This window comes from Micropterus dolomieu, linkage group LG18, assembly GCF_021292245.1.
Source record: "Micropterus dolomieu isolate WLL.071019.BEF.003 ecotype Adirondacks linkage group LG18, ASM2129224v1, whole genome shotgun sequence".
Classification (NCBI taxonomy): domain Eukaryota; kingdom Metazoa; phylum Chordata; class Actinopteri; order Centrarchiformes; family Centrarchidae; genus Micropterus; species Micropterus dolomieu.
In genome coordinates, this window is record NC_060167.1 from 31,006,771 (window position 1) to 31,022,700 (window position 15,930).

General features: G+C 43.2%; 1 protein-coding gene across 5 annotated transcripts in view; it reads right to left on the reverse strand.

The window, feature by feature from the left end:
• Positions 1-207: 207 nt before the first annotated feature.
• The window catches only part of zmynd8 (zinc finger, MYND-type containing 8), a 42,936-nt gene continuing 27,213 nt past the window's right edge, over positions 208-15,930 (reverse strand). For 4 of the 5 annotated variants that reach the window (XM_046075991.1, XM_046075988.1, XM_046075992.1 and 1 more), the window contains 11 exons: positions 11,949-12,168; positions 8,453-9,008; positions 8,181-8,340; positions 7,920-8,036; positions 7,618-7,779; positions 7,113-7,275; positions 6,542-7,001; positions 6,127-6,274; positions 5,916-6,005; positions 5,616-5,811; positions 208-4,271 (listed from right to left, as the gene is read on the reverse strand). In XM_046075991.1, the coding sequence (XP_045931947.1) occupies positions 790-4,271; positions 5,616-5,811; positions 5,916-6,005; positions 6,127-6,274; positions 6,542-7,001; positions 7,113-7,275; positions 7,618-7,779; positions 7,920-8,036; positions 8,181-8,340; positions 8,453-9,008; positions 11,949-12,168 (5,754 nt within the window). In that variant the 3' untranslated portion in view covers positions 208-789. The remainder of the gene's footprint in view (positions 4,272-5,615; positions 5,812-5,915; positions 6,006-6,126; positions 6,275-6,541; positions 7,002-7,112; positions 7,276-7,617; positions 7,780-7,919; positions 8,037-8,180; positions 8,341-8,452; positions 9,009-11,948; positions 12,169-15,930) is intronic. The other variant, XM_046075990.1, reaches the window with a different exon arrangement.

The window sequence follows — 15,930 nt, forward strand, 5'->3', positions numbered from 1 at the left end:
TAAATGCATTTATTCCTATTACGGTGATTATGCACATCAATCTGATTACATTCACATAACAGTTTTGTACGGATTATGGCGAGAATAATGTCAAATGGTAGTTTCACTTTACTTTGGGACCAAGACTTTAATTTACTTATGGACTTTTTAATTTATAATTTACACACACAAAAAAAACTGTATTTACAACAGCAGAGACCAACACACTGATCATCAAACGGGTTTAATTGGTTGAGCTGAAACAAAATCAGGACATTTCATTAACAGCCATTGATGGGGTCTATACTGTAGATAGTTGGAGCCTTAAGTTCAAAGCTATTGGACATATAAACACACATCTGTGTGTAAACAGTGTTGCCAGCGTTCACATTATCCATCTCAGATATATGGCTTTTATTTTCTCTACTTAGAAAAGTATGATTAAAAACATCAGTATATACACAAATACATTCATATTTACATATTTCAAATGGTGTGTTAATCAGTTACATCATTGTTCTCTTAAAAAAACAGGAGAAAGATCCATGTAATAGGACTCAGTAGCCTAATTAATACATCTTGTACACAAGCAACTTAGATGGCCAGGTTTTTATCCGAATGTGATAAAACAAACTTAGAAACCTTTAAGTGACGAAAAGAATACAAACATTGTCAAACTTTTTTTCTAGTAGGAACACAACTGTGGAAATTTAACAAAATACTGCTCATCTACATTTACAGTGATGATTTCAACTGGTGAAAGATTGAAGCGTCTTTCAAAACCATAATGTAGTGTTGATCAAACAGAGACTAGGACATTTTCTTGTCATTTTGTGCTGTTTTGTCATTCTCCTTGGGTGTATCATGCTTACTGTCCTTTTTCTCCTCTCTTTTTTCTCTGCTTCTACTCCTGTCCCTACGATCCCTGTCTTTGTCTTTGTCCCTGTCTTTGTCCCTGTCTTTGTCTTTGTCCCTGTCCCTATCTCTCTCCCTCTCCCTGTCTCTGTCCCTGCCCCGGTCTTTCCCACGGTCTCTGTCGCGTTCCCTGCTTCGGGATCTGTCCCGTCTCTTGTCTCGCTCTCGTTCACGGTCGCGTTCGCGCTCTCTGTCACGGTTTCTCCCTCTGTCCCGGTCATAGTCCCTTCTGTCAGAATCCCTTGGTCTGTCTCTTTCCCTGTCTCTCTCCCGGTCTCTCCTCTTATCCGTGTCTTGATCCCTGTGTCTCTCTCCCTCCGTCTTTCCCCCTTGCCTCTCGCCCTCCCCCCCTCTGCTGCGGTCTCTTTCTCGGCTACGCTCCCGATCGCGGTCCCTTTCTTTACCTCTATCCCACTCTTGCTCTCTGCTCCACCGCTTGCCCTGGCCCCTGTCCCATGACGGTCTGCCACCGTGTGGGACTTCCCGCTCTCTTTCCCTCCGCCGGTCTTCAGACATTTCCTTCGGTCTCTCTTCAGAGGGTTGTGAGGGACCAGGAGCAGGTTCTCTGTGCCCTCCTTCGAAGCGACTGAAGCGATCTCCGCCACGCGGTTCTGAGTCCTCTCGGTTGGTGCTGCTCCTCCTCCTCATTTCAGGAGAGTGGCGGCGCCAGTGCAGGTCTGGACTGTGGGCTCCCATGCGACTTGGAGGACCTATGGGAGCCTCTGGAGGAGTTGGCAGTAGTGGCCCACTATGGCGAAGAGATCTAGCCTCATCAGAGTGCCTATCAAGGCGGTACCGCTCTGAACCTCCAAAACGCTGAGAAGGATGGGGTCTGTTCTCGTGAGGGGGAGGACCTCTGGGCTCATCAAAAGATCCTCTATGTGGTGGTGAGGAGTGTGGTCTGGAGCTCCCATACTGGTTATGTGGATTGAAGTGCTGTCCGCTCATCTCACCACTGGAAGGTGGCCCTCTTCTGTCCTCATACTGGTTAGGTGGAGGTCCCCGAAATGCTGGACCTGGCGGGGTAGCCTGATTGTCTTTAAAAACATGGTGAGGGTTTGGATTCTGGTCCACATTTAGCTTGTAAGAGTTTGAATTGTCTTTGTTATACTGGTCTGTAGGACACCGAGTTTGGTCTATCATTGGGGATTGAGCCCCGTGGTCACCATACTGAGATGGCGGGGGACCCCTGGGGCCTTGGAAGTGGGGCAGAGGAGGGAGTCTGTTATCAAAGTGACTGGGAGGAGGCCCCGAGAAAGGTGGAGGAGGGACTCTGTTTGCAGGGAAATTAAATTGCGGTGGAGGACCAGTGTATCTTGGTGGAGGTAAACTGTTCTGTGTATCAAAAGCAGGGCGTGGGGGAAGCCCTGGAGGGAGGCCTTGCTGTCCAATGTGCTGAGGGGGAATGGAGGGATCAAACATTTGAGGAGCAGGGCCTCTCTGGGCCGCTGGAGGGAATGGTGGTGGTGGTCCTCTGGGTGGCATGATATTCTGAGGAAGTGGTCCAGGAGGAGGCTGCTGCAGTTGCTGCTGCTGCTGCGGTGGCTGGGTACCTGGCCACTGGTTCTGATAGGGAGGGTATGCAGCCGGTGGTGGACCATATTGCTGGCTGCTGTCACCCTGCATGGAGGGAGGACCATGTACAGGGGGAGGAACATGGATGGGTGGAGGGAGTCCCTGCATAGGAGGGGGGCCTGACATTGGAGGAAGACCCTGCATGGGTGGTGGCATAGACATAGGCGGAGGCCTCATTATCAGATTTTGTCCCTGCATTGAATGGGATGGGGGGAAATTGGATAGTGGGGGGATGTCAGCTGGAGGTCTGTACTCGCTGTCGAAGCCTGATGCTGACATGTGATGATGTGGCATGTGATGGGATTGAGTATCAACCATTGTTGTGCTCTGAGTTAGTACTGGGATTGTTGAAGTTATTATGGAGGTGTTTGCAGGCTCATTATAATAACTTGCGGTTGGTGTATCTTGGCTATTCTCCTCATACTCAGAGTCCTCACCAGCTTTTAATATACTGGCAGCATTTGGCCAAATACTGTACCTGTCCATCTCTGTTTCCACCTTGATTGGCTCATCTTCCTCAGTTTTAACCTCTTTCTCATCCATGTAGTTGACCTCAATATCAGGTTCCACCTCTTCCCCTAATAATGGAATTGACACTTCGGCCTTGTCCGACTCCATGAATGGCAGCGTCTCGCTTTTCTCTTCCTCTTGAGGCAGTGATGTCTCAGGCTCGTGCGAGGAGTCCGGGAGTTCAGCTACATTGGACTGGTGAGTCTCTTGAACCACAAGTTCTGAGGAAGGAGTGGAATCCCCCAACAGCGCATATGCCTCCTCTTTCTCCTCAGGTTCATCGGTCGATTTCCTGCCGGGTGCAGCCTGGCGTGGGTCCCTGCTCTGTCTGGGATCTCTCCTCTGGTTGATCAAGGGAGCAACTGATGAAGACTTCACTAGTTCCTCAACCTTTTTGCCAAGCTGCAGTAGCTGAGTATTTGCCAAAAGGGATTTGGTAGGTTCAGTTAGGAGTGTGTCTGGAAGTGTCATTGAGCCACCGGGTGTCCCTGTGGATGACATTTGATGTTCTCCCCGTCTCTGGAATGTCTGATCCCCAATCTGTTTAAGGCTCTCCAAGATCGTTTGTGGATTAGTTACAGATTCAGCTGCAGCCTTAGCTTGCCCTGGTACTAGAGATTTCACATCGTCAAAAATGGAGTCATCCTCTGGGTCATAAGCCACATCATCACCTTCATTTGTAACCAACTCAGGCTGCTTTGAGATTTCAGGTTTGCTTACTACCTCAACAGGCTTCTTAGGCACATTGTAGCCCCTACTGGGGTCATATTCCTCCTCTGGATCATACGGTCGGTCATCTTCGTCCTCCTCAACCGGATTCTCTTTAGAAATCTGTGCAAACTGCTGCACAATGGGGTCTTCCGAGTCATGCTTTTTCTTCCCAAAAAGAGTGTTGAGGATGGTCTGAAGAGGAGTGGCATTTGCTGCAGAGGAAGCAATAGAGCTGGAGGAAGATGGGGAGTCCTTGCCAGTGGTAGTGGATGTAGCTGGAGCTTTCACAGATGACAAAAAGGAAAGTACTGAGGAGGTCGTCACAGTGCTGCTTGTGGTCTCAGAGGAGCTGGTTGGAGGTGACCCTGGAGGTGTTGTGCTGAAGGGGATTTCAAGACTCTGCCGTGAGCTTCTTTCTGCTCTGACTGAAGGAGCTGGCTTTGGAAGGCCAGTGTCATCGGCATCCTTTGTTTGAATCTTGGACCGTTTTTCCTCAGTTTCCAATGGAGCACCAGCTCGCTTTTTGTCCTTCTGGCAGATCAGCAGCCCCAAGAGGAGATTGGGACGAGCTGGTTCGAGCCCTGCAAAACAGAAAACAATCTTTGAAAAAAAGCTTGTGAACTGCATGTGAACTAACAGATACAATTTCACAAAAAAGACTGCTATTCTTTCTATAAAACTGCTCAAACAAAAGGTTCGATTAAGCATTTCTGACATATGCAATAGATACAAAAAAGTGAAACGAGTGCCTCGAAACACTTTCCACGATACAAAGACAAATACCTAGTAGCCTAAAAGGCTTGATCGGATATAAAACCAGAGTTCTCTCAACTCCAGAGTGAATCCTTGTATAAGACAAATGACGATGGTAGTAATATGACTGTGCCAGTCAGTAGTCATTAAACTTGTCGATGTTAAAAACAAAAGCAAAATACGTGCTGACATTAGTAAATGAGCACCAGCTGCAGAGAAACTTCTTGTTTGTTATCATTAGGTTTGTGACGGTGATAGGAGCGATTTGTAGAGGAAACCAAAAAACAAATGTAAGTGAAGTAAAAACACGAAATCATTCACTGACTCACTAAACTGCACCTGTAAAGTGCCTAAACACAACTGCACTAAATACTGCAACATATGGTAAACTATAATGTTATTCTGGTTAATCCATAGTCAAGTGCATAAATAGTGAAATTTAATTTTTGGATCTTTATCAGCCTGGTCACAAATTGAAGATGTGTGCTTTTATTTTTCTACTCAATTAATAAACCTCACGAATCCAGTGTTCAATATGCAGGAGTAGATCAACTGCTGAAGATGGACAACTATTTTTCTTACCACTGCAGCAATAGCCATGTAGATACTGTTAACAGTGTTTTACATTACTGGTTGAAAAGTTTATATAGAAGTTCTGATTCTTCATTTTAGGAGAACAAGTAAAGTAAGTTTTTGGTGTATTCCAGCGGTGCAGCAAGTTACCATATAAACACCAGCGTGGCATAAAATTAATTGACAACTTTCCCTCATGGCTATTTGTAGATGACACAGTTGCTGAATTATGTGTATGTACAAGCCAAGTCTTAAGAAACAGGCTGAGACTGGACTCAAATGGCACCAACCTGCGATGCAACTTCCTTTATTAGAAATGTGATACAAAGTCAGATACACAGCAGAGAACACAGCAGCTGTTAAATGCACAGAGGTGTTTTCCAGGGGAGACTCAACAAGGAGTGTGAGTGCCCCCTACAGGACAAAACCATGAATCAAAACAAGCTCTCATTTTACCCGGAGTCCAAAAGCAAAGGCGACACAGAATGTACTCACCACATGTACGAAGAAAACTCAATTTACAACCATAAACATTAAATAAATACAATTACACTCATGACACCAAAAAGGTATATTTGTGTATCCCTGTAAGTGCTTACCTGGCCCATCAAACGGTAAGAGTTTGGAGGGTAATGGGTCCTTTGAGCCCAGAGGGATGAGATAGAGGTCTTTGATGCGTCGGTTGTTGTTGGCCACCACACCAAATCGTTTCCTGCTGCTAAAGTAAGAGAAGAGAGAGACATATGCCACCTCCTCTTCCTCTGTGGCTGGCTGGAAACGGATCAGGCACAGTTCCTGCAAACATAGAGAAAGCCAAAAACCAGTATGTAAGAGATGCAAGGCCTTTAAGTAAAGATGTTAAGCACCTTCATGCAAATACATTTTGCCCCCGAACTAACCTTGGAGAGCGAGGTTTTCAGTTTCCCGACATAGTCCCACACTGTGTTTGGAGATATCCGTCCTCCAACATGAATTGTGTCTGGCAAATCCTGCACAACATTGACAGCAAGTATGACGCTTTTGCTTACATGTATGCCCAATGGTTTTGCATTCAACAATGATTAAGTTTGAAATGAAGAACCAGCCCAATAACCAGGCAAAATTGCTGACCTCCTTCAGATGTTCAAAGGATCCTGACACCAGATATGCCTTGGTCACAAACTTAGCCACCGACTGCATGTTGATCAATCCTTTCCAAATCTTCTCTTGACCATGGAGGAAGATTGCTGTCTCGCCCTCAAGAGGAGGCTCGGGTGTACTGTAAAACCCCCCCCACCAAAAAACTTACTTTTAGAGAAAAGCCAAAACCCAATTCTCAAGCCTGTTTATCGCGCACAGAGCGTTTCCCATAATACACTGTAGCAACAACAATCCTGTTTAAAAATAGAATTTCATATATACTGTAAATTCTCATGCAATTCTAGCACACAATATACAAAATATATTGCTTACAAATATTAGCATTCCACAAAACCCAGCAATTCTGGAAAAATATAATTTATAAAACCATGGTGAGGTTGAGCACCTTTTTACTGGTTTGGACACAGCTAATGAAGGTGGTGGAGCTGGGGGCATTGGCAGTGGTGCCTTGGGTCCAACCTCTACTGGAGCGCTAACAGGAGCTGGGAGAAGTTCTGTGTTGACGGGCTTTTCTGGAGCAGTGTAGGTGACAGTCACACTGGAGCTGTGCCTGGCCATGCGTGGGTCTCTGCGTGTGATGCTGACAGAGGACACGGCGGGGTTGACGGGGGCTGGAGGTGCCTCCTGATAAAGCTGCGCCTGTGATTCTGGGACAGCTGGCTCCACGTTAGACTGGTAAGATGATGGGATTGGATGTTGGTAGGCTAAAGGGTCTTGGTTCTGGTAAGCTGTAGGAGAGACATCCCCTGACCTGGACGAATGCAGCTCTTGTCTGGGCGGCTTAGTTTCAGGCTTCTTTGTCAGTTTGGCTTTTTTAGCTGCAGGCTCATCTTCTGTCTTCTGACCTAGAGGGCAAGATTAAAAACGCTATAATAAGGTTATCTGTTGTATAACAAATCACGTTTAATTCACTGGATGAATATTACCCCGACACTTAATGTCTGCCTCTCACTTACTTGTGCAGATCTTACAGTTAAGGTCAAACAGATGAGTCCTGTGTTCAGCGGTGGTGTCTTTCAGCATTGCACTGAAAATGTCTGGCATGCTGCTGCCACCGTTTCCCTCCACAGCAGAGGTCTGAGCCAAAGCTGAAGGAGTGGAGTTAGACTCATCTTGGTCCTGTGGACACAGAAAAAGAGGATCTCTGTCAAGTCTTTGGTGAACTGCAACAGATGATAATCATACACACAACACCCACATTTCTGGATTATTATGAACACCACCACTGTATTTTTTTGCATATAGGTTTGATGCCTAACAAAGACGAAGAAAAACAAAGCTTCAGAAAGAAAGAAGAAGAAATTGCATTGAAGAATAGGACAACTGGAAAGGTAACTGACCTGCAATATATTTGCTACTGTCTTTCCATTGGCAGATTTGTCTAACAGTTTGTGTACTAAGGACCACATGCAAAAGGTGAAAAGTGTGAAAGCTACAGAAAGACAGTATGCCACCACTTACTGCAGCAGAAGCCATGCGAGCAGATGAAGTGGTGGCAGAGATACATACATCCGCATCAGATGTTGGTGGAGCATCGTCTATATCCATGCTATGTGAGCCAGAGTCATGCCTGTTGCCTAGTTTGGACTGCCCCGAATGAACCCTTCCACTGGAACACTGGGCCTGCAGAAACAACCATATACAATGTACCAATTTTATGCATCCTGTAGAATAGCTAGCTTAATTAAATATCTCAACAGGGAGCTTTTTAAATCGCAAGATGACCTGTGCTTGGTGTACAGTTGAAGGGAAGTAACATTTACCTCAGGAGCATCGGGTTTCCTCCACTCAGATATCTCTTTGGAAAGCAACTCTTCAGCACTGAGTCTCACCAGTCTGAAGGGACTAACCTCACCACCCACCACCCTGTAGAACAAGCCCTGAAACAAACATACCGCACAGTATTTTAACATTTCGCCATCGGGGAAATCAATTAAGTTCACAAAAACAAAGCTTGTCAGGTGTAAACATAAAATGTGTGCTCAGCTGAAAATATAAGTTCATGCATGTTTACTTTGACTCACCTTGTTTTTGGGATCTTTCAGGTTAAACATGAGGGACCTGTATTTGTTCTTGTACTTGCTGTCAGTGCTAAGGCAGATATTGAACATTTCCTTTTCAATGGCAACAGCCAGCCTTCCCACCTCACTCTCGGTCATTTTCAGATCATCACTGTCACTCACCCTGGTGGTAAGGAACACAACAAATATTGGTGTTTGTTGTTTAAAGATGTTAAGCTAAAAATTTACTCTAAGTATTATAGAAACAGCAAAAGAATTCTGAACCAAACGCTTACCTCTTATAGAGGATGTCTGTCAGCGAGCGGCGGATGTTCTGTCTCATCTGGTTGTTGGGCGGCGGCATGGGGGAAACAGGGGGCGCTGACGTGGCTGGATGTGGAGGTCTGGAAGATGAATGGCTGGAGGGAGCTGAAGAAACTGGAGATGATGGGACTCTGGAGGAAGAGGACGAGTGACTATGGGATGGAGGATCCTTTTGTTGTGGCTGCTTTTTAGGAATGGTAAAGTTGGACTTGGTGACTCTCAGTGCTCCTGTGACGTGGATGGGACCAGGAGGAAAGGGAGACGGGGTATGGACGGGCGATGGACCTGGTTTCTTGGACTTCGCTGCAGCTTTACTTGGGGGCGTCACAGGTTTCTTGGACGCCTTTGAACTGACAGTCTGAAAGGAAGGCTTCTTGCCCTTTGGGGAAACCTTAGCTGCTTTAGTGGTCGGGGACTTCTTGTTTCCTCTGACTGGTGTTGTGGATGCTGGGGAGGGTTTCTCAGGAGCCGAGGCCGGTTCCTTCTCTTTCTGTTCCTTCTCACTCTGCTTCTCATCTTTGGGTGGGGCTGGAGACAGAGAACAAGGTCAAACATTTTAAAATCAGCAGATACTACCTGCAGTGTGACAGTATTTAACAACCCCTTCAGATAATCAGGATTTTAGGTCTATAATGCTGACAAAAATTGTTTTTACATAATGTCACAGCCAGGAAAAAAAACCCCAACAAGGAACACAAAGCAGTAAAACCTATGAGGAGGCCCTCCCTCAATTGATCCAGAAAAATAAATTGCATTCACATTATTTGTGTGATTAAATCACACAATTGATTGCATTACATTAAACATACTGAAATAAACACAAAATTGACAACGGGGCAGTTATAAAAGCCCTTCTTTATTTGCAGCAGTGGATGGCAGATACATTGTATCGCTGTTTATGCAGGTCCATTCGAGGAAGAAGCATTTTTGTCCCAAACATTTATCTGGTGGCGATGGTCTTCCAAGAGAAGTATACGAGAACTTGATTCTCTGTACCCATATATCCGTACAGGAGAAAAAGAACTGATGCACAAGGCTTATGCAAACTGTAAACTTACTGAACACAAAGGACTGCAATTACCAGGTTCTCTCATTTAAATGTGAGACAAGCATCAACCACTCATTCACAGTCTTAAATGTTTAGCACACATATTTCACTGCCCACTAAAGCATAAATGCTCCATTACACTGCGTGCATGGGAAATCATTGAAAATAACTTTCACAACTCATTCTTAAACTGCACATTTAAAACATTTATTCATGAGCTCAGCTACAAACCCTACCCACTAACACCATCACCACCTGATAAGGCCATGAGCTGACCTCAAAAGTAACCAGACCCAACTCTACGTAATAGATCTGTTATTTCAATAAATGATATAAGTACACATTACATTTCTTAAACAGCATTCACTTAAAAATATATAAAAGTATTATATCAACCAATTTGTGCCAAGACTTACATAACAATCCACACACCGAATTGTTCTTCAAACTGTCCTCTGCTAGTGCGTCATCTATTATTGTCCAAGTTGTGTTAAAACTGCTTTATTATAAGCATTAACCTCACTTAAACACATCTACACCTACTAAAGCGTATAAACCACAATTTTAAGCAGAGCAACAGTATTGACACACAAAGCAACCAAAGTCAACTATCATATGAAGATAGGTTGTCAGACCAATCAGAATATCACTCATGTAAATATGGGCTATGAAAATGCAAATCAATAAGCCATAATGTCCTCCTGTAAATCGCACAACAATCAGTGGTCATACAGAGCTCCTGACGATGCATTTACTTAAAATTAACCCTTGCTATCTCATCAATTCAGATCCTACTAGTGCCTTCAGTGACCTCTTATAAAGGGAGAGGTGAAAGAATCTGAAATGTCCACATTTCATTGCAACAAACGTTCCCCTTTATATGTATCAGATCTCATCAGGTGCAAAATGTGTGTGGAAAAATTTCAAGCGTGGCTCTCCTTCTTCTGTATCTGTGCACTCAGCCCTGGTCTTCCGCTTCCATCTTCTGCTGTGGCCATTCTCAACTTCACTGCAGTATCTCCAGGTGGTCTGGTCTCTGTGGCAGAGGTTCGTTCTTTCTTTCCAGCTGTTCACCATCTGGGGGCTCTTGAGCGTCACGTCTCCACAGTGTGTGTAGATTTAACAGCTGTAAATGCTTGTTTGAGCTGACCTGGTCAGGAAATCCTACAGGAAGCCAACACTGCTCACATAATCAATCGAGGCATCCTAAGATCTGTTATAACACCTTTTATTTTAAAGCCAGTTTCCCACGGGTAGTAATGCATCATATTCAATATGAATCAAAACCTTTGGAGAAAAAAAAATAAAAAAATAGTGAGCCTGTCAACCCACAAAAGTAAAAGGTAGACAACAACACAAACAGCTGATATTATCAGCTCAATATGAGCTATGTTAGCTTCATCGGTCCACATTAAGATGGGGGACTTCTCAGACACCTACCTGCTGGAGAAAGAGAGGGGAGGACCTTTGTTATGGGTCCAACAGCTGAGGTGATGAACCCAGGAAGTAAAGTGACTCATGCGGGTATTTTGAAATCAAACACACAAGCACCAGTCTATTCATCACATCCATACATCTCACGGGAAAGCAGCATAATATGCTGAAAGCTGAGTTTGAGATTATTGCACTCCATTTAGCTCTTCCACGTTCCATTGTAAGTTTTTATCTGCAGCCCTGCATTTTAAGTATGAGGTATTTAAAAGGTGTAACTCCAGCGATTTAGTATTGCACTTCCAAAAAGTTGAGGGACCGAGTGTCATATTAAAAAAGTAAATTGTCCAAATTGATGCTGCAGAGGCCAAGGTATCCTGACCTTTAGCTCCATAGAAAGGGTCAAGATCCAAAAACTAAAAAAATATAAATGGTTCCTACATTTCCCATAATACACAGGCACAATCTGTTGAACGCTCCCTGCCTACATCTTTCATCTTCCTGCCTTTAGTTTGTGACACAGGACATCTGCAAAGAATTTAAATTCTCCAAGCCCGAGCTTAGATACCCCTGGTGACATTATCAGAATGACTTTCTCAGACTTGTCAAAACTCTTCCAGAGCCACAGAAGACATTATACAATTGTGTTCACAATACCCCACCATGACTGATAAAATTATCCTGATGACTACAAACTGTGGAGTGCCCCTTTCAGAATAAATACAATCTGGATTATTGAATACTTACCCAAAGCCACAAATGACACTTACCTTTTCCATAGCTGCCAACATGTCATTGAGTAACAAAACCATTACATGATCAAAATCACAACATTTTGCTTTTTAAAGTTCATCTCCAGAGCACTCCTGTTCTTCCCCAAATGTACGGATCATTTCTAAATTATGTTAGCAAGACAGGAACCACATTTATAATTGAAAAATGACAATGTGGTTTCAACAACAGCCCAAGACCTTCAAAGAGATACATACACTTTTTGTTTAACACTGTTGGTGATATGGGTGTAGTCTTTTCTGGTGTTACTGCAATGTAATTATGGTCGCTGGACCAGGATGCAGTGGCAGGCGGGGGCGGGTGTTCCTCAGCATGCTCATCTTCGTCGTCCTCATCTGATTCAGGACTGTGATCTTCCTCGCTGTCCGACTCCTCCCAGGTCTTCTTCTGCGTCTTCTTTCCACCAGTGCCACTCCTCTGGGTGATGGGAAGAAACACATGTTCAGGCTTTTAGTAACAGCATTCAACAAGCATCGTTTGATTAACATTACAGATAATATACGAAGTGTTTTACTTGAGCTATGTTGGTTTTTACAAATACATTCTCTCTATTAAAGGAGTGCCAAATGCCAGAAAAATCTGCCCTTGGCTGCTCTCCTTGTATGTCCCTTCTAACTGCTGTACACATAGCATGCACAATACAATTTAAAAGTAATTAATAGGATTTCTGCATACCCTGGGCTCCAGACTGGCAGTCTTACAATTCTCCGGATGTAGTATCTGTGCTTCTGTACACTTGGACATACTTACTAAAAATGTATTCCTGGCAGGTATATTTTAATGGTCTAAGCTCGCAAAGTTCTACAAAAGAGGGCTCCGTATTACTAAGCTAGTTCAATATTTACAGGCTTTGGTCCTTTATGTTGAAACCCTATAAACATTGTTTCCCTGAAAGTATATATCACTTCAAATAATAAAAGATCTCAATGCATGCATTGCACGTTGCATCCTTGTTTACTCTGAAGGTTCAAAGTCAATTTAAGTTTTCAAATTAATGACAAAAAAAGGTTTTTGAATTTAGTTATGAATACACATGAAATAGGCGGGTGTGTAACACATAGCCAGTTACTTGTGAGAAGTGGAGCATTTAACACAAGAGTTGGACTGTTGACTCCGGTTAGGTAAAAATTAGGTTAACAGGCTAAAGTGGGCGAATAAAAGATACAGAAAGTAAGCGCAAACTATCAAACTCTACAAAACAGTAAAAGCAAAAATCCTGCCTAGTCTATCATAAACCCCGTTATATAGTGTTGATATTTTAACATCTAGAGCTTGCTCCCCTCTATACAGTCGCTAATAACTAAAACACACATATGAAAGATAGAGGATGTCAGAAGTGCAGACAGTATGACTCCATGAAAAAGTTTAAATGCATAATGGAAGTCTGTAAACATAATGTTGTAGTAACAACACGTATTTATTAGTACGTATTCAGAAACTGTGCCTTTAAACAAGCTGCAAGTTTCTGTAACGTTGTGATGTTACAACTGTACAGTCACCGCTCTCAGCCGTGCCCCCAGCATGCCCACCCAGACCATAGATGTATAGTAACATCTGGATACTGGACCCAATGATGGCACCTCTTCAGCCCAATGATAATTGCTCACCTGGCACATATAGCAAAAAGGTTACTAGCTTCCAGGTTTACGCAGCTCACCGACCATACATAGTAGTGTTTCTCCTGTAGGCCCTGCCCATCAGTTCCTACTCAGCCAATAAACTTTACATTGTGATGACGTCGCAAGTTTTTCTCAGCTTTAGGACAGTTTCTCAGGTATAATGTAGTTCAACGTGTCCTGTTAACTTCTGTACAGACGTCCTAAGCAATACCAAGTGGTCATGCAGTCAGTGAGCTAGAGCTTGTTTAATCTCGGAGAGAGCACTTTTGAGGATTTCTGTTTTTTCCCCCCTCTGCTTTGCCTCAACTCTGATTTATAGAGTTCTCTGATGGACAGATAGCTTTACCTGTTGCTAAAGTATCCATTAAATAAATATATAGATAGATGGATAGATAGAGATAGAAAGAAAGATATAGATAGAACAAAATAATAAAGACTTGTTTCATCATGAGCTGAACTCAAAGATCTAAGACTTTCTCAATGTACACAAAAGGCCTATTCCTCTCAAATATTGTTCACAAATCTGTCAAAATCTGAATTAGTGAGCACTTCTCCTTTGCCAAGATAATCCATCCACCTCACAGGTGTGACATATCAAGATGCGGATCAGACAGCATGGGTATTGCACAGGTGTGCCTTAGGCTGGCCACAATAAAAGGCCACTCAAAAATGCAGTTCCATCACACAGGACAATGTCCCAGATGTCTAAAGTTTTGAGGGAGCGTGCAATTGGCATGCTGACAGCAGGAATGTCCAGCAGAGCTGTTGCCTGTGAATTGAATGTGCATTTCTCTACCATAAGCAGTCTCCAAAAGCGTTTCAGAGAATTTGGCAGTATATCCAACCAGCCTCACAACCACAGACCACGTGTAACCACACCAGCCCAGGACCTCCACAACATCCACAGCATCTCCAAGAAGAGACCAACCACCCGGACAGCTGCTGCAACAATCGGTTTGCATAACCAAAGAATTTCTGCACAAACCCCCAATACAGTGAAACTGCACATTTTCGAGTGGCCTTTTATTGCGGCCAGCCTAAGGCACACCTGTGCAATACCCATGCTGTCTGATCAGCATCTTGATATGCCACACCTGGGAGGTGGATGGATTATCTTGGCAAAGGAGAAGTGCTCACTAACACAGATTGACAGATTTGTGAACATTTTTTGAGACAAATAGGCCTTGTGTGTACATTGAGAAAGTCTTAGATCTGAGTTCAGCTCATGATGAATGGGGGCAAAAACAAAAGTGTTTATAATTTTATTCAGTGTATCTATATATCTACATACACACACACACACACACCACATATATAACAAAAGATGACGCATTACAAGCTGCGCCAATAGTATAAAATGGTATACAATTCCTGTATTCCAAGTGGGCGTGGTCACCTCTTTCGCATTTCGTTTGGAGGTGTTGTGAATGTCGTGTGGATGGATGAAAGCATTTGGGTGGCACATGCATATAATGTTATTGTTAGATACACTTAACATAACAGAATTTACATAAAAATGATAACTAGAGCTGCACGATTAATCTAAATCGCAATCAATGTTGTCATGTGCATTTACATACCTGTAAATTTTTAAAAAATTTTAACAATTAAAATCAATTTAATTTAGTGAAACAGAAAAAGCGTGCTGTGAGTGACACTAGTCTCTGTGTGTGTTGCCAGATTGAGAGTGAAAGCGTGCTGCTGACACAGGAGTTAATTTTCAGCTGAAAAATGCCACTTTAGTGTCAGAATGTTCAGGAGATATATAGCTTGTGAAAAATGGGTTCAATATTTACTTAGGTGACTATGGGACAAAGGTATTTGTCATAGTCAGTGCTCACATTCACTTCTCCTATTGGAGTGAATAGACTCAGGACCCACTGCTAGTCTCCTAAAGGGGCGAGGCAGTGATGAAATATTAAAGCACATTAAATTTTTCTAGTACACACTTAATATGAAAGTATGACCTTGAAAATCAATGTAATGTGGGATCTTTATGGTACACTGGGAAAATGCATCTAGAAAACTATTTTCACTTCATAAAGCCACCACATAGGGCCGGAGAACATCAGTAGCCTTTTTGGGGTGTAACATACCATTTTATCACATATATTAGCTTGTAAAGCAAAGTAATTCTTAGTGCCTAACCACATTACTTGACAACTTTATTCAGCACGCAGTGCTTTTGTCCATTTAACAATCCAGTTGGAATCATGACTCCATTGTCCACATGAGCTGACAGTACAGTAGACAGGACACTCATTTTGTTCTGATCCATTGAACTTTACCTGCTCCGCTGCTGGTTACCATCCTTTATTAAGACCAAATTTATCTTGCTAACCACCTAAATGTGTTTCTTTAAACGTGCACTTAATCAAACACATTCTGACATCAGAAAGTATCCAGTTACCATTTGTTAAGTAATTCCAATCACAAGTAGTACTTTAGAGCAACAACAAAGCTCCCTAAACCATTTAAAATCAGGCCAAGATTTGACTTTCTTGTGACATTATTTAAATGCAGAGAGGGCAGCCACAGCAAGGAAACTTGACCATCCTAA